The following is a 22,966-nucleotide window of genomic DNA, read 5'->3' as shown; positions in this document are numbered from 1 at the left end:
GTAATGACTCGGAAGTGCCAGTGATTTTCATGAACAAGTTGATCACTTGCTATATTGGCATTGAGATTGTCAACGATTTTTTTCAGAGACAAAGGTGTGCAGTTGGAAAAGAATAAGTGCTTGCAAATTGCAGTTTTTTTGCAATCCGGTTATATTTATATGTACCGAGGGAAAACAACAGTATGATGCAGTGTAATGATTTGTTTCTTTTGGTTGTGGTTAGTTATTTAAAATTCCAAAAGATACAATTGTTCAGTGTCTTATTTTGCAAAAAGAAATGACACAATTGTTTGGTTTTTAAATGTAGTTGTGTGGCATAAATATATGTAGCCACATGGCGCAATAAGGTAAAGTCAACAAAAGGTCAAACGTTTCGGCTATTAGTTATTATATAGATATAGATTACTTGGTTGGTCACTTATTTTCTCAATATATTTGTATAGTGCAGGCAGGAAGTGAGAAAAATAAATTTTAATAAAAATAAAATGGAATAGAAATAGATAGATTAAAAAAAAAAAAAATCTAGTTTCCTAGTCTATTTGAAATCTATTAAATAAAATGAAAAATAAAATAGTTTTTGACTATTAATTTCTTACATTTTATTTATTTCCTTTTTAAATAGGGATGGCATCTATGGATCTTCTAACAAAGATATCCAGTGTTCAAGTTTTTCTTTGCCAACTATTGAATTATTAAATAAATAAAAAAAGAGTGACGAAAAATTCATTTCTCTTAATTATTGAGGAAATTGATCTTCCCTATAACTGGTTCCATTCCTCTCTCTTGAAAAACTCTCGAACAGAAGATAATGGTGGGATCCACTATTCCTTTCAGTTCTTTTCCTCCATTTCCTTGTCCTAATCAAAGTTGTTAAAATATCATGAAAAGCTAGAACCCCTAAACAATAAGTGAAAGATACTGAAAATTAAGCTCACTGACCTAGTATGCATAACATGCATGTATATATGTGGGGTATGTACGTACGTTAATTTACCTTCTTACCCTCTCCATTGCCAAGTTGACATCCATGAAAGTCAAAGAAAATACATCACCACCCACTCAAAAGCTAATAGGCTAATAGGATGGAAGATCTTGTAAATTAAGCAACTGTACGTTGGAGTGTGCCAAAGAGGACTGTTTCTTCGCTTAATTCTTTCCTATAAATACTCGGTTAGCATCAATCTTTATCTTCATCTCTTTCTTGCTTATAATATTCTTCTTTATCTGTTCTTTCTTTGCTCTTTTCTCTAAGTCGTATTCATTCACTCTTTACAGTATTGGGGTTTTTCATATTTGGGTTGTAGCTTAACAATGGCAACCATCAAATTTTGCTTGGTTTTCTTTGTTACTATGTCTATGATGTTGTCAATGTCACTGGCAATGCCATCACTCAAAGTGGATTACTATCAATCAACTTGTCCTTCTGCAGAGTCCATTGTGAGAAACACTGTGAACAAAGCGATGTCAAGCAAACCTGGCCTAGCAGCTGACCTCACCAGAATGCATTTTCATGACTGTTTTGTCAGGGTATGTTAGCTCTTTGTAACACCAACTAACTTGTTATAGCTTCAACAGAATCTGTACCTCAATTTATAGCCCCTTCTCCATTTCCCTTTTTTTTTCCTCCGCTAAAAGAATATACTTATACTATACGCAGGGCTGGCTCAAGGCCTAGGCAAGTTAGGCCTAGGCCTAAGGCCCCACCAAAAAAACAAAAATTTCTTTGAAAAAAAAGACCCCATTATTTATAGTTAAAAACCCAAATTTTTATAAAATTATATATATTTTCTAAAGGTTGTACATTTTTTTTATTAGTGATGTACAAATTTTACTATTGGCTTACAAATTGTCATGTTATTAATCACAAAAAAGCGTGATATAAACATTCATTAGTTAAATTGATGAAATTCACCAATAAGTGACATTATCACATTATATTTTGAACATTTTATAGTACTTTTAATTAGCCATTTTTATTTTTCATTTTTATTAAGACTCTCAAAGTACGAGACCAATAGAACCTTAACTCAATTGAAACCCTAAAATATTTCAAAAAGATGTTACAAATGTGTTAAATCATCAATTATAGATTAATCTCCTCTAATAGTTTAAGACTTTGATTTTTGTAAACTAATATCCTACAAAACTATATACCAAATAATATCTATCTCTCTCTCTCTCTCTTAAAATCAAAATATAAAATTAAAAATTAGATTACAATTTTATTTAACTAGTATCGTCTTATATCCTAAATAAAGTATCTTTTTTAATCGCAATATATTTTTATTTCTTGTTATTAATATTTATAATTCAACTATGATATTCAATTCTCTATATAAAATTAACATTAGTCTAGTTGGTATTATTTATGTATTTAATGTATCAAATTAACCTTAATTTGATTAGTATTAAATAATTTTGTTTAATTAATATTTACATATTAAAGGCCCCGCATAAATTTTTCGCCTTAGGCCCTTAATTATGTTGGGCCGCCCCTGACTATACGTTTCTTAATTACTAAACTGTAGAGTTAAATAACATTTCCTATGTTTTCTATGTATGGTATACTATACAGTGTATTTATTACTATATATACACTCTAAGCTTCCTGATGATGGACTCAGCCAGTGCACAGTTACTAGTCTAGTCGGTGCGGATATCTGTCTCTTTTTTGATCGGACATAAATATATATCACAGAGTAACTCCCGCATATACAGTTGCCACCGCTTTTGGTGGTCCTCACCCCTCATGTTATCCTTTGGTTTGTACGTTGGAGTTATAAAGACATTAGTTGATTGGTTTGTGACGTGTGGAGCGTCACTGTTTGATATTGTAGAGATTGAGACAGAGATGATGGGAAGCAATAAGAGAGCGAAAAAAAAGAAGAAGAGTTAAGTGTTTCAGGCACCAAACGTCTCATGTTGGCTTAAGGTATTGTCTATTGTGGGACTTATTCTTATATTTTGAAGAAGAGCCTATTCAAAACCTTCCACCACGTACCTTCAACGCTCAGCAACTAGAACAAAGATTTGCACAAAAAGGACTTAGTCTTGATGAAATGGTGACACTTTCTGGGACACATTCCATAGGAAGGTCACATTATTCTTCTTTCTCAAAGCGGTTATATACTTTCAATGAAACAAATCCACAAGACCCTTCAATGGATCCCATATTTGCAAGAGACTTAAAGAGCAAGTGTCCACAAAATGCTGGCAATGATGATCCAACTGTACTCACTTGATGTACTTACACCATATAGGCTTGATAATAAGTACTATATAAATTTGAAGAACCACCATAGCTTATTGACCTCTGATTAATCTCTTTTGAGCAGCCCTTCAATGGTAGGAATTGTCAGGAATAATGCAAGGCAAACTGAAACATAAGCTTATAAGTTTGCTGCAGCTATGGTGAAAATAGGTTATGTTGATGTGCTTACAGGAAGCCAGGGTGAGATTAGGAAAAGTTGTAGGTTTGTCAACTAGATATTATAAGTTTGTTGCTATGAGTCATGTGACAATTTAAATTATTTTGTATTATTTACTAATGATTCAAGTGTAAATTAATTCTTTTTGTAAGTTTTTTGAACAAGTTTTGTTGAAAATTTAATGGGATAAACTCGTATTTGTTGGATGTTACAAAATCTACATAGCATTCGTGCGTGGAACTTAAAAATTATGTTCATTACTTTATTTATAACCTTGTTTTTTAATAAAGTGGAACTTAAAAATTATGTTCATTACTTTATTTATAACCTTGTTTTTTAATTTTATTATTATCTTTTGAAAAAAATCATTAAAAAAAAATGTTTGCAGTAGTGATTGCAACACAAAAAATAAATAAATAAATTGAAGGAGCTATTGTCTAATTAGCTTACCTGCACTTATAGATTTTGATTTTCATTCAACCAAATTCAATGTATAACTCTCTACCTTTTTTTATATAATAAATGAGGGAATCAAACTTAAGTTCTCCCCTTTGGGGGAATCAAACAATACTATTTAGTTATAAGGCTCTTGATAGTTGTCCCTTTAACTTTGGTACTTACATGAAGTGTACTATTTCATTCACTAAAGACAAAAAGTGGCAAAATTAACTCTTCAAACTTCTCATTTTATTAATTCCACCAACTATTGAGCAATAAATTATGTGAAACATTGAATTTACATTAAACTAATCCATTTTTTAGAGTTTAATTTACTTTCAAATGATGTAAATCTCATTTTACTATATCATGGTTTAATATGTAATATTGTTTTCAATCAAGTTGTTTGCGTAAAATAATTAATTGCTATGAAGACTAGATAAGTGACACCGTGAGTTAGAAGAAATTTTTTAGTCCTACGAGAGGAGTCCTCCCCCCCTCACAAAAGTTTTGAGTCCTACATAGGTCTCACATTAGGACTCACACCTCCTCTTTGAGGAGTGAACTCTACAAGAAATTATTCACTCTTGCAAAAAGATTGTGGGAGTGAATAATTTCTCGTGAGTTAGTGAAGGCTAAAACATGTTGGTTCCTAAAAAAGAAAATGGAGATAGTGATACTATATCAAAACTAGTGGTACTTGGGAATTGTGATAGGAATTAGGTTCTAACACTTAACTGAACAACATTTTATTAATTATAACTCTGTAGACTCTCTTTTTATCAATGTTGGAATTAGGTTTCTAACACTTAATCTTTTGTGAGTTTTATTTATTTATTTTGGGTGGTGCTTGGGTCTTGGATTTAGGCCTTCGGCTTGTGTTGAAAGAATGTAGGATAAAGTTGCCTAAGAATTTTTTACTTGAGGAGGCTCTAATGCATTGCTAGAAGATTTGGGCTGTGGCTCAAGTTACTTCTTTCAAAAGTAGAAACCTAGGAACCATTTGATTAATTTAGGACCATGTTACAGGCTTTCTACTTGAACGGCTGGATTTGGGAGTTTTTTGTTAATTTGTTGGGTTGGTAGAAACCTTGGATCTCATTGGGCTTTAAAGCCCAATACTGTGCATTTTTTTTCTTTTTTCTATTTTTTTTCTTTCATTGAGGTTACCTTAGCTAAATAAAACCAGCACAAAAGGGTTCCTGAACCCCCTTGAAATTACCATATTTTTCTAATTCAACAACAAGATTATTATCCTAATAAATATTCCATTAATTCACTTATTTAAGGCTTGTTTGGATAGTCCAAAAACTGAGTGATATCACTAAATTTTCATGACCCATCATCCAAAACTCATGGGTCCCACAAATGATGCAATGTTTGGATTAGTTTTGGATGTTTGTTTCCATCACTCAAAAACTCAAAATTTTGAGTTTGGATGATGGAAATTGAAAACACAATTTTGGTGTTTTCACGTTTCCAAGTTATGAGTTACATGGCATTTTAGTAAATACATAAAAATAATGGAACCCACCTAAAGTCTTGTCACATCAATTCTCTTTCCTATTTTTCTTTCTTTCTTCCTTTCTTCTTCAGGTCACACGCCTGGTTCTCTCTTTCTTTCTATTTTTTTTATTTTTTTCTTCCTTCTGCACTACACCACCACTTCTCTTCTCTTTTCTCTCTTTGTTTCTTCACAGCTGCTTCTTCTTTTTTTCTTCATCTCTTCACACTGATTTTTTTCTTTCTTTCTTTACATCAATTTTTTTTTCTTTTTACTAGATGGGTTTTGGCTTTGATTTTCAGACTAGATTATTTTAGTTTTTTTTTGGGTATTTTCTGGGTTTGTGATATTTGTGCTACTTGCTGGGTTTATCACATGAGATCAGAGCTTCAAATATCAACACCAAACCCTTAAAACTGAGATCTTTTGGCTTCATTTTCTAGGTTTATTTTATGAGATTAAAGCTTCTTTTTTTTTTTTTTTTCACTTTGCGTTCTTCTTTTATCTTCAAGTTGTAGCCATTGGGTTTTGTTTAAAGAGATGAAGATGTGAAGTGGAGAGGATGCATTTTGCTGAGCATTATTTTTGTGGGTCCCACAACTTTACTTAAAATTGAGTTTTTGAATTGAAATACCACTAAGAATCCAACCAAACACACTACCAATAGAGTTATGGGAAAATTGAGTTAGAGATATGAGAATTGAGTAATGAGTTTGAGTGATGAGATTTGAGATTTGAGTGTTGAGATATGAAAATTGAGTTAGCACCAAACCAAATAGGCCCTTAGTTTCTTTTTTCTTAATTGATAGTAGATGGTAGATGGGGGATAGGAGATTTGAACCCTAATTCTTAAAAAAAATATAAAAATTATAAAAATAAAAAATAAAAAATAAAGAAATAAAGAAAGAAGAAGAAGAAAAGAATGAAGGAAAGAAAAATGAAAGAAATCCTTTATTTCATCAACACAATCAAAGCTCTTCTTAAATAACACAACAAATTCAGGACATTTACAATCACTTGATGCATGCAGTGCATTTTTCCAACTAATAACTAATTATGAACATGATGTAGGATGTGAACAACTTGCCCATTGATTTTTATGTGGCCCATTATATGTACAATTGTCAAATGGGAAAAATATTACTATAAGTTTGTGCTCACAGAAATATTCACACCCTCTCTAAACTAGGTGTTTTGGTGGTCTCATATCGAGTGAATGGTTATATTCAATGTGAGGGAGTCTATGAAATTTTATGTGGAATTTTTATCTAGCCGAACTAAAAAAATTACAAAGAATTAAAGGTGCGAGAAACATTGAGTGGTTGAACTAAGCTACAAGTTGTATTTTCACAACTATTCATTTTGTCTTAATCCACCAAATAAAAGTTTGGATTTGTAAGTTGAGAATGACATTTCATCAATTAAAGACGACCTTTTCCTTAGGTGACATAAATGATCATCTAAAATGAGTTCCAATTGATAATGAAATGCTAGCTACTCAATGGGAGACCTAGCTAGTTTGTTATGCTTAATCATGAAAATTATTAGATATTCTCTCCTCTAATATATGAATGGTAGATTAAACTATAAATTTAATAAATAGGCCCCATTGCTATTATGTGAGAGGAGAGAGTATATTATTGTATTTTGAAAATATTTAATAATATATTACTTGGTTGATCACTTGTTTTCTCAATTGTAATACTTTTTATTTATATGGAAAATGCTTCCATACGTATATATTATAAGTGCAGGAAATGAGATAAATAGATTTTTATAAAAATATAATGGAATAGAAAAGAAAAGAAAAAAAAAATATATATATATATATATATATTTAAATACTAGTTCCCTAGTCTATTTAAAATTTATAAAATAAAATGAAAAGAAAAAAAAAGTTTTACTATTAAATCTCTTATATTTTATTTCTTTCCTTTTTAAATAGGGATGGCACCTACTATCAAATAAAAATATAGGAACAAAAAAAAATTATTTCTCTTAATTATTGAGAAAAGTGATCATTTTTCCTAACTTCTTACCTTCCACTCTCTTGAAAAACTATCAGGGTAGAATAATGATGGGATCCACTATCCCCATCGGTTCACCTCCATCCATTTCCTTGTCCTAATCAAGATATTAAAATATCATGAAAAACTATACAAAGATACAGAAAATTGAGCTCACTGACCTAGTCTGCATTAGATGCATGTTGACATCCCTAACAACCAAAGATGCAGATATTATATATACGTACGTTATTTTACCTTCTTACCCTCCCCACTGCCAAGTTGACATCCCTAACAGCCAAAGAACATAAATGCATCACTACCCACTCAATTTCTAATAGGCTAATAGGATAAAAGATCGTGTAAAATAAGCTACTGTGCGTTGGAGTGAGCCAAAGAGACTGTTTCCTCTTTGTTACCATAGAAACCCTCAAACTTAGACTGCTTCAAGTCTTTCTTCTATACAGCAATAGTTTTGGTTTACAGAGTAAAACTGCCAGTCCCATCTTCACTAACTTCATTCCTATAAATACTTGGCTAACAACAACCTTTATCTTCATCTCCTTCTTGCTTATAATATTCTTCTTTATCTGTTCTTTCTCTGCTCTTTACTCTCAGTCTTATTCATTCCCTCATTAGAGTATTGCGGTATATTTGGGTTGTAGAGTAACTATGGCAACAATCAAATTTTGCTTGGTTTTCTTTGTTAGTATGTCTATGATGGTGTCAATGTCACTGGCGATGCCATCACTCAAAGTGGGTTTCTATCAATCAACTTGTCCTTCTGCAGAGACCATTGTGAGAAACACTGTGAACAAAGCTGTGTCAAGTAACCCTGGCCTAGCTGCTGGCCTCATCAGAATGCATTTTCATGACTGTTTTGTCAGGGTATGTTAATTAGCTCTTTGCAACACCAATTAACTTGTTATATGTTTAACAGAAACTGTACCTAAATTTGTAGCCCCTTTTGCTTTTTTTTTTCTCCGCTAAAAGAGCATACCTTAAAATCTGCTTAATTACTAAGATGTGGAATTAAATCATATTGTACATGTTATCTATGCCAGGGTTGTGATGCTTCTGTCCTACTTGATTCAACCCCTGGAAATCAAGCTGAGAAAGATAATCCAGCCAACAATCCAAGCTTAAGAGGCTTTGAAGTGATATTTGAGGCAAAGGCTGAACTTGAAGCTCACTGTCCACAAACAGTCTCATGCGCAGACATTGTTGCATTTGCTGCTCGTGACAGTGCTTACAAAGTTGGAGGCATAAATTACATGGTACCATCAGGACGCCGTGATGGCAGGATATCACGTGAAGATGAGCCCAATCAAAACCTTCCATTTCCTACCTTCAATGCTCAGCAACTCGAAGAAAGATTTGCACAAAAAGGACTTAATCTTGATGAAATGGTGACACTTTCTGGGGCACATTCCATTGGAAGGTCACATTGTTCTTCTTTCTCAAAGCGATTATATAATTTCAGTGAAACAAATCCACATGACCCTTCAATGGATCCCATATTTGCTAGAGACTTAAAGACCAAGTGTCCACAAAATGCAAATAATGGCAATGATCCAACAGTACCATTTGATGTAATTACGCCATATAGACTTGATAGTAAGTATTATAAAAATTTGAAGAAGCGCCGTGGCTTATTGACCTCTGATCAATCTCTTTTGAGTTACCCTTCAACGGTTAGAATTGTCAAAAATAATGCAAGACATAATCTAGTATGGGCATATAAGTTTGCAGCAGCTATGGTAAAAATGGGTTACATTGAAGTGCTTACAGGAAGCCAGGGAGAGATAAGAAAAAATTGTAGGTTTGTGAATTAGATATATATTATAGGTTTATTTGTGTGACTATTGAAACTTTTTTGTATGATTTGTTTACATTTTTGTTTCATTTTTCTATGTTGAGATTCAAGTGTAAATTCGTTCTTTTGAAAGTTTTTGGGTAAATTCTGTTGAGACATTAATGGGGTAAATTGGTATTTGTTGGATGTTACAAAATGTGCAAAGCATTCGTTTGTGGATGTTATGGATTATCTTCATTGATACCGAAATGTGTGAAGTGAATGTAACACAAACAAACATAATTATTTGAAGTGCTATTACCAATTAGCTGACACTAATTTAGAGTTTGATTTTTTATTCAGTAAATTTTAATATGTAAAATTCACAGTTGACCATCAACCTTTTTGTATTATTTATATATATATATAGAGAGAGAGAGAGAGAGAGAGAGAGAGAGAGAGAGAGAGAGAGAGAGAGAGAGAGAGAGAGAGAGAGAGATGGGTTCAAGTTATACCATTTGTAGACCGTAGATTTGTAATTGATCTAATGGTTAAAAAAATAGCATTGAATGCTAATTGACTTACACCTCATTCACTTAATTAATAACAATTTTGTTTCTCTCTCCTTATTTATTATTTAAAACCTTTTAAATATACTCCTTTTCTTTCCAATAACTTTATAAATATATTTGCAATATTTTTTTTTTTTTTGGGTTGAGTTCGTACTACACATTTCCCCGGAATATCTTAAATATTCCTATTAAATCATTTTTAAGTAAACCTTAGCTTAGGAATTGTTGTGCTTTTTTTGCAGACTTGGATGGAGAGTGGATATAATTGTTGTTGTTAGGACACCATGGGCTTATTCTTTCACATAAAAGAAACTCCATGGTATTACCTTCACATGTTTGTAGTTGACAAGTTGTCTCCTCTAGTGTGCTGCTCATTGTTTCAGCCCAAATAAGTGGTTGTTTTGCCAAAAACACGGGTTCGTTGGTGTTTCTATTTTTCCCATGAGTATTGCAATCACCCAGTAATTTTTTTTATTTCTCATTCTCTTTAATAAGCTAATTTTAGTTAGACCGATCTAAATTATATTCTTCACTTTTATCCCACAAATTTTGTAAGATGAAAAGTCTGTCAATTATGAACTTTAAACATAGCTCTCACTCATGAGAATAGGAACCCTGTTTTGGGTATAGTTGAAATTAGATTCACTTGAACTTGCTGACAAAGTTTATGGTTCAAGTTTATAGGAATAGAAATTTAGCTTTGATATGAAAATTGTTGTGTGCTGGCCAAAAGAGAATTTATTTTGGTGGTAAAAAAGAGCACACGGGTTGGCTGTGTAGCCTATTTGCACTAGTGTCTTTTATACTCTCATAAATCTTCAAATACATCAGCAGATGGTTCAAAATATTTCCATGAGTTCCTGAGTGCACGAAATAGAAAATGGATGCGAGTGTCATATTTTACTTCTCGAACTAAATCCAGGTCAGAAGCCCAATTAATTTCAGTCATGGAAGCTCTCTTCAAACTTTTGCAAGACATTAGATGGAAAGCCTAGTTAAAGGCATCCAAATAGCTCAAGGAACCCAGCCACGTCCCATTTACAATTGCGAATGATAGACACATCTTCTGAAGGGACAAAAAATCTAACATAAATTAGATTAGCACTAGTGGCATCGAGTAAATTACAAGCTTGGTCAGTCATTAGATTAAAAACTGCTGAGGGAAATACAGAGTACCTTGGTCTCGCATTGTCTATGTGAAGATTAAATTCTATCTCAGATCAAAAAATTACAAGCTTGGTCCGTCATTAAACAACATTTAGCCATTTATTTATTTTTAAGGAGACAGGATATATATTCACAATTGATAAGACTATAAGAGTATGACCAGCTTAAAAGAAGGAAAAAAAAAGAAAAAAGAAAACAGAGTAGTATGAACTCAATTAAAAAAAAAAAAAAAGTATTGCAAATATATTTGAAAAGTCATTGGCAAAAAAAGGAATATATGTAAAAGGTTTTAAATAATAAATAAGGAGAGAGAAACAAAATTGCTATTGATTAAGTGAATGAGGTGTAAGTCAATTAGCATTTAATATTATTTTTTTAACCATTAGATCAATTACAAATCTATGGTCTACAAATAGTGTAACTCTTGTCATGTTACACCAGGTGTAACTTGAACCCATCTCATATATATATATATATATATATATATATATAAGCAAAGCTTAGAAAAAGTTCAATTAGAATTCAATTTTGCTCTATATGTCTAAATTTATGTGGAGACCACACCATAATTGTCCACTTAAGTTTGTGTCATGTGTCCAGTTAAGTTTTTTAATCTTTCTGCCAAGTGAGTTAAATGAGTGCAAAACACTAAGAATCTAATATTAATGAACTATAAAATTTATAAAAAAAATATAAAATATAAAAAATCACATATACTCAATAAAAATTACCACATAAGAAAGATCACCACACATTCTATCTTATTAAAATCAGAAGAAAAAAAAAATACAATAAGTAGTATTAAATTTATGAAAGAATTTTAATATATAACTAATTTGTTTACTTAAAAAATAATAATTTGACTAATTATTTATATTTTTATGATAAAAATTGTTTTTAATTTTTAATTTTTTTAGATAATATTAATTTTAAATGTATCTGTAGGGACACGATTTTTAACGACCCAAGAATGATATTGAGTTCGTGTGTAATAGACCCAAACAATATAATTTGTAGAGAGTGGGCTTGAAAGGCTTGCCCTTAGTCGCAGGGCAGCGGTCTGGTCCTGATTTTATGGGAGCTCATACAAAGGTAGGTTTGGCCTGAATAGCTAAGCCTTACATCGATGTAGCCTGAAGGGTTTGACTCCTCGGACTTAGTCCGAGGAGCATCACATTCTTCCCATTCTTCCCATTCTTCTTTTTTGTAGTTTCTTTCTGTCTCCCCCCCTCTCCCCTGGCTCTCTTCCCCTTTTATACCAGTGTTTACTTCCCGTCTCTCGTCTACGTGTCAGTTTTTCCTTTTTGGGGGTAATGACTCGTCCTATCAATCCATACATCAAAGTGGTTAGGGGTGGTTGGGAAAAGTTAAATAGCAAGGTCTGCAGTATGGGCTTGTCAGACGCAGGGCTCCACATTACGGTGTTGGCAGCTTTCTTCCTTGTACTGCTCTTGTACTGAGTTTGTCCTTTTCTTCAGGCGTTTTGTGAGGTGTTGAGCGTGAGATCGTCCTCGGCCACATCCTTGGGCCTTCAAGGAGCTTTCATTGCGCGTCCTCGGCAGTAGGGCTCCTTGGCCTGGACTTTGGGCCCTTAACACAAAGTGGGCTAGGACCTCAGATTTCGGGCCCCACAATAGCCCCTCAAAATCCTGCTGCCCGATTTTTTAGTTGGGGAGGAGGGTTTTGGTGATGTTGGGCCCACATCATGGCTCACTCAAATTCTGTACTCTACTAATATTTGTGTTTTTCCATTTACATGTGAGACGTGCCAAATTAAGAGGCATTCCTTTATTCACTCACGCGGAGTCCTTTGACGTTTCAGTATTCGAGACGCGCCTTCACGAGGATCTTCAGATCCTACAGCTGCGGATGATGTTGGAAATTGAGCCAAGTCTGCCTTGTCCGTAGCATTCCTTGGAAAGCTGCACGAATTGAATGTCACCACCTTACCTTTTATATAAATAGGATAGGAGGTTATTCTCCTTACATACAAACCCTTCGGCTCTCTTCAAAATCATAATCCTTCAGCTATAATCACAGTTTTCATATTCAGCGTTATCCACCCTTTGTGCAATATGTTTGAGACACGGGCAGGGGTAAAGGAACTACATCCGCCACAGAGGCGCCGGGTCCTTCCGAGACTCAAGGTGACGTGGTCTGGACAGGGGAGGCACAGATTCAAGATAATCTTCCGTCTTGACAAGGGGGAAATGGTATTTCTCCCGCTTTCAGTCAAAATCCGAAGCAGGTACTGGTCGCACCAGATTCTTGGTGCGTCAGGAGTAAGGTTTTCCGCCATCAACGCCGTCTGCTCTATCGCAGGCATGGTTACGTGGAGGCTCATCAACTTCCAGCTCCTTGCACCTTTTCTTCAACGGTGCTGGTCTCAAGTTGGGCTCCCTGCACCTTTTCTTCAACGGTGGTAGCCCAAAGTCAGACTCTCTGCACCTTTTCTTCAACGGTGCAAGCCCCAAGTTGGGCTCTTTTGCTACCTGAGTTATAGGCATGTAAAAGTATTGAGGAATGGTTTCCTTAGACAAAATTTTGGAACGGCAGCACGTCTCTTCTCTGCACTTCTTCTTCGGCTTTTTTTTCACTCCCTTGTATCTTTTCTTTTCGCTTATGTAGTTAGTTTCAGTATGAGCTTATTTCAGCTCTTTCATTGTACGCTGTACTGTTTCTTTGTCTTAATAAGAAATGGATTTGTTTCCTTTTAAATATTTTTCTTTTTCTGCAACAACTACTTTGTGAATGGGATACTACATTTATATTTTTCTTTAATGATACTTAGAGCAGGAAACCCTGAAACAGAATCCTATTAATTCGAACTTATAGACAATATCAAGTATAATAATGCTAACTCACAGTAGATTAAACTCATGAAACTAACCGAGATAACAGCTGAGTGCTCCGCAACGTGTGCAAGGCGACCGCCCGAGAACGATAAACCCTAAATAAACCGTCCGAGAGGGCTGCCGAGCAGTGAGGGACATTGGCCGTGCTGTTGATAATACCTGACCCTATGATAGTCGCATTAGTTCCCTTGGTATTGAGGATCCGAGGGTAGACTGGGGATCCCATTCAGTCCATGGGTTAACCCTACTATCAATGGGTAACTCCTCTCCAGGGTAGATTCTAAGTGCCATATAACGTCCAGGTTGTGTCCAAAACTTGCATTTTTTCTTTTAAGTAGTTGGTTTCCCCATAGGCTTGAGTCCGAGAACCATACAAGGCCTTGGTTCTGTCCAAAACTTGTATTTTTTCTTTTAAGTAGTTTTTCTTTGTATTTATTTTTCAAAGGTTAGCCCCTCGACCAAGGTGGGGAGAGTTAGCTTGAGGTTGGAAGCCCCTAGAGCTACCCGTGCCATTGGCACTGCAAGGCGTAACCCCTAGCGGAAGTTTATGTTGGAGCAACAACTGCATGTCGCTGGAAATGGAGGAAACTTCTTGGACCTCTGCTTGATAGAGATTTGACTCCACCGCCACTTGCGCCAATGCACAAGCCTTCCCACAGACGGCGCCAATGCACAAGCATTCCCACAGACGGCGCCAATTGTAGGGACACGATTTTTAACGACCCAAGAATGATATTGAGTTCGTGTGTAATAGGCCCAAACAATATAATTTGTAGAGAGTGGGCTTGAAAGGCTTGCCCTTAGTCGAAGGGCAGCGGTCTGGTCCTGATTTTATGGGAGCTCATACAAAGGTAGGTTTGGCCTGAATAGCTAAGCCTTACATCGATGTAGCCTGAAGGGTTTGACTCCTCGACTTAGTCCGAGGAGCATCACATTCTTCCCATTCTTCTTTTTTGTAGTTTCTTTCTGTCTCCCCCCCTCTCCCCTGGCTCTCTTCCCCTTTTATACCAGTGTTTACTTCCCGTCTCTCGTCTACGTGTCAATTTTTCCTTTTTGGGGGTAATGACTCGTCCTATCAATCCATACATCAGAGTAGTTGGGGGTGGTTGGGAAAAGTTAAATAGTAAGGTCTACAGTATGGGCTTGTCAGACGCAGGGATCCACATTACGGTGTTGGCAGCTTTCTTCCTTGTACTGCTCTTGTACTAAGTTTGTCCTTTTCTTCAGGTGTTTTGTGAGGTGTTGAGCGTGAGATCGTCCTCGGCCACATCCTTGGGCCTTCAAGGAGCTTTCATTGCGCGTCCTCGGCAGTAGGGCTCCTTGGCCTGGGCTTTGGGCCCTCAACACAAAGTGGGCTGGGACCTCAGATTTCGGGCCCCACAATATCTATACATATGCATGTGTTACACGCTATTTTTTATTATAAATAATTTGACTAATTATTTATATTTCTATAATATAAATTGTGTTTAATTTTAAATGCATTCATGCGTTTGCATGGGTTACATGCTAGTTTTTATAATACCTGATGATCTACCTTTTTATTATTATTAATCTATATATATATATATATATATTTATAGATATTAAGAGGCAAAACTTAAAGAAAGTTAAATTAGAATTTGAAATTAGAATCCAATTTTGCATTATATGTCTAAATATATATGAGGACCACACTCCATAATTATTCACTTAAGTTTGTTCCATGTGTCCACTTAAGTTTTTTAATCTTTGTGTCAAGATGAGTATTGTAAAATACTAAGAATCTAATATTGATAAACTATAAAATTAAAAAGAAAAACCAATCACATAATCTAAATAAAAATCACCACATATTCTTTCTTATTAAAAAAAAAAAAAAGCATAAATAGTATTAAATTTAGGTAAGAATTTTAATATGTAATTAATTACGTTTACTTTAAAAAAATTTGACTAATTATTTATATTTTTATGATAAAAATTGTATTTGATTTTAAATGTATCTATATGTATACATTAATGCATGTATTACATGATATTTTTTTAATGATTTGACTTATTATTTATATTTTTATAATAAAAATTGTGTTTAATTTTAAATGCATTCATGCATTTGCATGAGTTACATTCTAGTTCTTATAATAATAACTTGTCATTTAGGTAAACAATACCATCAAGTTATAACGCACTTGGTAATTGTACCCCTAAGTTTGCATTTAGTATCAAATTATTTATCTTTTCACTGATTTTTTTTCCTTAAATTGTTCTAAATTATATTTGTATTTTGAAAAAGGTGAAATTTGGAAAAGAATTAAATAAAAAGTAAAATCTAAAATCTGAGTGAAAATGTTTTTATTTTTAGATAGTAATATGCTGCTAAAATTAAAATGCATGAACATCGGTTTTTCTTTGGCTAGTCATTATGTCCCCTTCCCCAAGAAAGAAAGAAAGAAATCCTTTATTTGATTATCGAAATGAGAGATCTTAATAACACTACTAATTCATGACATTTACAGCTGCATAGTGCATTCTCAACTAAATGAACTAATAAAAAATTGAACATGATATAGGATGGCAACAAATTTTCCCAAGTTTGTGCTACGATCCATTCTATAGCCACTGAAAACCTTTTGTAATTTTCGTACCCCAATCTAATTTCTATGTTGCGGTGGGGCCAAATTAGGTGAGTTGTCATTCAATGTGATGGAGTAATAAGTGAAATTTTATGTGAATTTTTCAGTGTTAATATTTTAAGGTTTATGCTCTACTCTGAATAAAGATAGACTCAATTTTTATTTACACATATAGGGCAAATCTCTCAATATCACATCTTTTTGATATGGTTTTTTATCCCTTTTTCAATTTACTTTATTTCATGTTTTCCATGAGGTAAAGACTAATAGAATAGAGGCCTTGGGTTTTTTTTTTTTTTTTTGATAAGTAATAATTAAAAGAAAAAGAATAGGGGATTCCCATATCTATTAGATAAACTATATAAATATCTTTGAAAGTAATTAGAAACATTCTATGTTAAAGGCTAAAGTTAAAATTTAAAATTTAGGTGTGGGGGCCAATTAGCCAGAAGATACTATTAAAGCTGTATGAATTGGGCCTATGGCCCAATCCGAGGATGGTCAAATAAGGTTATTATGAGAATGGTATGAGAAGAAAAAATAAGGATTGTGTATGATAGTCCAAAATATGTCCGAGGAGAAAAATCATCTCGGAAATAAAAATCCGAGGTCAGTAAGAATGTCTTATCATCCTAGACACTCTTTAAGATTGCATCACAATTAGAAGTCGAATATTGGATAAGGGACGAGTAAAGAGAGGCAACAAATATCTTCAAAGGCTGTAACCTCCACATTAAATGCATCTCAGCTAACTCTCTGGCCGCATTAATGTGAAGGTAATACCTAAACAGTGGTTAAACAGCCTTTTACAGCTACTAGTTAAAGGTTCTGGGAGGTGTTGGATGGGACAAGAAGAAATTCCTAAAAACTAACCTACATGTGTATAGTAGGGATGATACCAAAATTATAGTATATAGCATGGAGAAGTGGCCTAAAGAAAGGAGAGGGAGAAGTCAAGTAATCTTGGTAATAATCCTTTGAACTCATGTAACATTGATCATCAACTGGATATTATAGTATAGCTCATTGGACTGTGCCGAAGACAATTTTTCTCATTTCACTTGTGCTTGATTATCTTAAATAAACAACTGTTTTTGTCTTTCTTACCAAATAGAACTAGTTTTTTTACCCACGCTCTATAAATTCATTGTTTGGGCTTGTTAGGCTAAACCTAACCCTATATTGGGTCTAATCCAAATTCTGTCCTTACATTAGGGATAACAAATCTTTTGTTACAAAATTCAATTGAAATAAAATAAAGTACTTTTTGTGAATTAGTTGGAGTATGCTTTTATCTATTAATTAATAGGTTTTCTAACATAACTGAAATAATTACGAAGGTGCAATAAACACTGAATGGTTGAACTAATTAAGAAACTAGTTGTTTTTTCATAGTTAGCCATATGTATTAATCCATAAAATTAAAGCTGGGATTTGTAAGCCGAGAAAGGTATTTCATTAGGCTAAGAACGAACTCTTCCCTATGGATGACACTTAAATGGTCATCTTAAGTGGGTTCCAATTAATTTTAAAATGTAGCTACTTGATCAATGGGATATATTTAGCTAATTTGTCATGGTTAATCACCAATGGCAGCTCTAGAATTATTTTTAGGAGTGTCAAAAAATAGATGAATTTTTTATAGGAAATGAATTTTATAGTCTACGAGATTTTCTTATTACAAATTTGACCATAGTACTAGCATGCAAGAGAATAAAAGATAAACTATTACTTTATTTGGCATACTGTTTCATAATACAATGAACATATTAATTATTGTTGCTAAGATGAAATCTTAAAAATCATTTATTGTTTATAAATACAATAAACATATTAATTATTATTGTTAAGTGAACTTTAATTACTATTGCTCATAATTATTTTATCTATTAGTTTGTCTTTACTCTTTATGATTCTTTTATTTAACAATTGAACTCAACTTTAACAACTATTGTTCTTTGTAATTTTATTGTGTGTTTGAGTCTTGATTATATGTGAGCTTATTGCTCTCTCTTTTTTTTCTTGCTATATGCAAGTCTCATGTGAGTCCTTACTTGTTTTATTTAGCTTTTACCTATTATTTATACTACTTTTAGCAAAAAGTAAGATAAATCATTCCCAAATGGACTAAGAAAATTTTTGTTATGTTAACAATTGCTTTTGTCTTCACCCAATCACTCTTGGCTTATACCATGCCCGCCCCCAGTCTCCACTCAACAACAAATTAAAAATACATTTAGATTTAGCAACTTTTTTTTTTTCAAGGTTTTAGATCAAATTGGTTTATTGTTGGGCTTTTTTTTCTTTGTTTAAAAATGCTAAGATATTGGTAAGAGGATCCTATTTAAGCTTATTTCAATTGTACTTAGAAAAAAAATTAAGGTCAAAGTGTTGAAAATTTTATTTTAGGAGGGTCAAAACAAAATAAATATAAAAATATTATATATAATATATATATATATTTTTTTTTTTTGGTAAGTCAGCGAGCGCCACCCCTATTAATCACGGAAAATTACTAGATACTCTCAAAGTAGAGGAACACAGTACTCCTTTATCTTATATGAATGGTGAATATTATCATACAAATCTAATTAATGTGAGAGACGAAGTATCACATTGTAAAACTTTGAAAATAATAAATAATTACTTGTTTGGTAACCTATTTTCCCAATTGCAATACATACTTGTTCCTTCTTAAATTAATTTGTCTAATAAGTTATACTCTATTATGGGTGTTTATAAACACTATATATATCAAATGAAATGAAATAAGTAAATTTTAATGAAAATAGAATGAAATAGAAAAATAATTACTTTTTTATTCTCATTTTTCTCCAGTCTATTTGAATTTTTTTTTTTTTAAAGAATGAAAAGTAAATAAATATACATATATTTAATATTAAGTCCCTTTATATTATATTTCTTCTTCAGTATTTAGGAAAATGATCAGCATTTTCCCTATTAGACTTGTTCCATTCTTCTCTTCTGAAGAGTTCTCAAACAGTAGAATAGTATTAGTGGGATGCACTAATATTCCTTTCGGTTCTTTTCCATCCATTTTCTTGTCCTAATCAAGTTGTTAACACGTGAAGAGAAACTATAACCCTAATGATTCTGAAAATTAAGCTCAAATATGAATGACTGACCCAGTCTGCATATTATGAACGCATGAAGGGGTATGAAGATTATTTTGCCTTCTTATTCTCTCCATTGTCAAGCTGAGTTCTTTGAAAGTCAAAGAAGATAGATACATCACCAACCACTAAAAATCTAATAGGCTAAAAGATCTTGTACAAAATAAGCTACTTGAAATTAATGAGCCATTGAAGACTGTTTCCTTTTAAGTAATTACGTACCTCGGAAACCCTCAAACTTATACAGCTTCAAGTTTTTCTTCCATGTAGCTATACGCGTTTTTGTGTAAAAGTAAAACTGCATGCCAATCTTATCTTCACTATTTTCTTGCCTATATATACTTGGTTAACATCGACCTTTCCCTTCATCTCCAACTTGCTTATAATATATATTGTTCTTTCTTTGCTCTTTTCGCCTATTCATCATTCACTCTTTACAGTATTTGATCAGTTGTAGAGTAACTATGGCAACAACCATCAAAATTTGCTTGGTTCTCTTTGTTACTATGTCTATGATGGTGTCAGTGTCACTGGCCATGCCATCATTACTCAAAGTGGGTTACTATCAATCAACTTGTCCTTCTGCAGAGACCATTGTGAGAAACACTGTGAACAAAGCTGTGTCAAAGAACCCTGGCCTAGCTGCTGCCATCATCAGAATGCATTATCATGACTGTTTTGTCAGGGTATGCTAGCTCAATTTTGCAATACACCAATCAACTTAATTGTTACGTTCAATATATAGAATCTGTTAATTTGCTATTTCTTAAAGTCACTTTTTAGACTCATGAGCATATTATGCTCGAAATATAGTTTTTTTTTTTTTTTTTGGTTATTTGTTGAGATTCTTATGCATGTTTCAAAGTCATTTTCAAGACCCATTAACATGTCGTGTTCAATAGCTTCTGCTTTTGTTGTCTGTTAAGCTTCTCAAGCATTCAAAGACACTTTTTTAGACCTATTAACATGTTCAATTGTTCAATATAATCTGTTTTTGTTATTTTGTTAAGCCTCTTATATATGCACGTTTCAAAGTCATTTTCAAGATCCATCAACATCTTATGTTCAATAGAATCTGCTCTTTTTTTTTCTTTTTCTTTTTTGTTTTGTTAAGCTTCTTGTACATGTTAATTTCGAAGTCATATTTGTTATGTTTGAAGAACAAAGAGAGAGAGAGAGTCAAGTCAAACATAATTGCGCATTGCTATTATGCTATATATAGGCTACCTTAAAAAAATGCTAGAATAAAAAATTCGGAGAGAGAAATGGTCCCGGCGGGGCTCGAACCCGCGACCTTCGGCTCATAAGACCAACGCTCTAACCAACTGAGCTACGGGACCATTACGGGAACAAGCTTCTAAGATATTAGTTTTTTGGTTCGTGTCACGGAAGAAAGGTTCATCTTAACGGACAGTATATAGCATCAGGTGTCTAACCCACGACTTTTGTTGAACTTGCTTTAAGAGCAGATCCCCATAATATAGATGAAACAAATATCTCTTTGCTATCAGAGTAGGGGGGGGTGTCAATATTAGAAGTTTAAAATTTAATTTTGACGAGTTCGGGTCAAATTCGGGTTAACATGAATTAACCTATTTAATTCAAGTTTAACATGTGAAACCTGTTTGAACTCATTTTGATCCATTTAATTTAAGGTTAATTTGATAAATTTACTCTTCAAAATTTATAGTTATAATTATATTTTAATTGTTTGTGACTTTGTTTCAAATCTTTAAACTTTTAGAAGAATTTTGTTTGCAATATAATTGTGTACTTTTTTCATTTTATAAAATTTGAGAATTGCAAATAGGTTATTCGTGTAAAGTAAATGTGTTAACTTTGATTGCATGATTTATTTGTCAGACTAGTCGTGTCAGGTTGTATCATGTTAACCTATTTAATAAACAGATCATGTTATTGTCAAGAAATCTTAACACAATTAATAAACGCCTATACAACCAAATACTCATAAGTCAATATAACACGTAAACATGAATTACCATCTATAATCAAAGGCGTACTGCATTTGTCCACTACATATATAATTATCGTATATAGATGTAGTTATGTGCCAAAATTTGAAGTTTATTATTATTATTATTATTATTATTATTATTTTGGCGAGAAGAATACTTCGACAACATAGTCGGGGATCTACATACTTAAAAAAAAATGATAGATTATATCCGATACATAAGATAATTATTGCGTCATATTCCAATATTTTAAGGTTTTTTTGGGGGGGGGGGGGGGGGTGGGGGTTTAAAAGAATACTTTGAATGCTACTAAGATGTTAGAGTTAAATCATATTTTTCCCATTTTATCTATGCTAGGGTTGTGATGCCTCTATCCTATTGGAGTCAACACCTGGAAACCAAGCAGAGAAGGAAAATTTAGCGAACAAACCCTTACGAGGCTTTGAAGTGATATATGAGGCAAAGACTCAACTTGAAGCTCAATGCCCACAAACAGTTTCTTGTGCAGATATTATTGCATTTGCTGCTCGTGACAGTGCTTACAAAGTTGGAGGCATAAGTTACATGGTACCATCAGGACGCCGTGATGGCAGGGTTTCCCACATAGATGAGCCTAACAATAACCTTCCAGCATTTGACTTCAATGCCAAGAAACTCAAAAAATGGTTTTCTAAAAAAGGCCTTAGTCTTGATGAAATGGTGACACTTTCTGGGGCACATTCTATAGGCGTGTCACATTGTTCTTCTTTCTCAAAGCGGCTATACACTTTCAATGCAACACATCCACAAGATCCTTCAATGGATCCCAAATTTGCTAGAGCCTTAAAGACCAAGTGTCCAAAAAATGCTGGCAATGACTATCCAATAACTGTGCCCCTTGATGTACTTACACCACATAGGCTTGATAATAAGTACTATACAGATTTGAAGAATCACAATGGATTATTAACCTCTGATCAAACTCTTTTGAGCAGCTCTTCAACGGTTGAAATTGTCAAGAATAATGCAAAGCAAGGTGAAATATGGGCTTATAAGTTTGGAGCAGCTATGGTGAAAATGGGTTACATTGAAGTGATCACAGGGAGCCAGGGTGAAATTAGGAAAGACTGTAAGTTTGTGAACTAAATTATAGGCTGTGTAGCAATTGAAATTATTCTGTATTATTACTTACACGGTTTCATTCTTAAAAGGATGATTCAAGTATAAATAAGTTCTTCTGTAAGCCTTTGAATAAATTCTGGTGAGAAAATAATAATATAAATTTGTATTTGTGACGTTACAAAAACGTGCATAACTCTATCTTTTTTTTTTTTTTTTAATTGATACAAAAAATGTGTAAAGTGAATATAGCACAAACAAACAAAATGATTTGAAAAGGCTATTTACTAATTAGCTGACCCTAACTTGATTATTCTAGTTTTCATTCAATCAAATTCAATAAAAATTGCAGTTGATTCTCTCTCTCTCTCTCTCTCTCTC

At 33.2% G+C, this 22,966-nt stretch overlaps 2 protein-coding genes and 1 non-coding gene across 4 annotated transcripts; 2 read left to right on the top strand and 1 right to left on the bottom strand.

The window, feature by feature from the left end:
* Positions 1-1,265: 1,265 nt before the first annotated feature.
* LOC126716665 (peroxidase 5-like) lies at positions 1,266-22,756 on the top strand. 2 transcript variants are annotated; one of them, XM_050417598.1, is made up of 2 exons: positions 1,266-1,527; positions 21,845-22,756. In XM_050417598.1, the coding sequence occupies exons 1-2, from the start codon at positions 1,312-1,314 to the stop codon at positions 22,610-22,612; spliced, it is 984 nt and encodes a 327-aa protein (XP_050273555.1). In that variant the 5' UTR covers positions 1,266-1,311; the 3' UTR covers positions 22,613-22,756. The 2 variants fall into 2 exon arrangements, with proteins under 2 accessions (XP_050273555.1, XP_050273554.1); XM_050417597.1 differs by lacking the exon at positions 1,266-1,527 and adding an exon at positions 19,896-20,197.
* Positions 7,725-9,369, top strand: LOC126716666 (peroxidase 5-like). The gene is made up of 2 exons (XM_050417599.1): positions 7,725-8,264; positions 8,441-9,369. The coding sequence occupies exons 1-2, from the start codon at positions 8,049-8,051 to the stop codon at positions 9,209-9,211; spliced, it is 987 nt and encodes a 328-aa protein (XP_050273556.1). The 5' UTR covers positions 7,725-8,048; the 3' UTR covers positions 9,212-9,369.
* TRNAI-UAU (transfer RNA isoleucine (anticodon UAU)) lies at positions 20,778-20,851 on the bottom strand. Its single transcript has one exon. It is a non-coding gene; the product is annotated as a tRNA-Ile (tRNA).
* Positions 22,757-22,966: the final 210 nt, after the last annotated feature.

Source organism: Quercus robur, chromosome 3 (assembly GCF_932294415.1).
Source record: "Quercus robur chromosome 3, dhQueRobu3.1, whole genome shotgun sequence".
Taxonomy (NCBI): domain Eukaryota; kingdom Viridiplantae; phylum Streptophyta; class Magnoliopsida; order Fagales; family Fagaceae; genus Quercus; species Quercus robur.
Note: the sequence above shows the minus strand (reverse complement) of the source record. Positions and strands in the feature narration are given on the sequence as shown.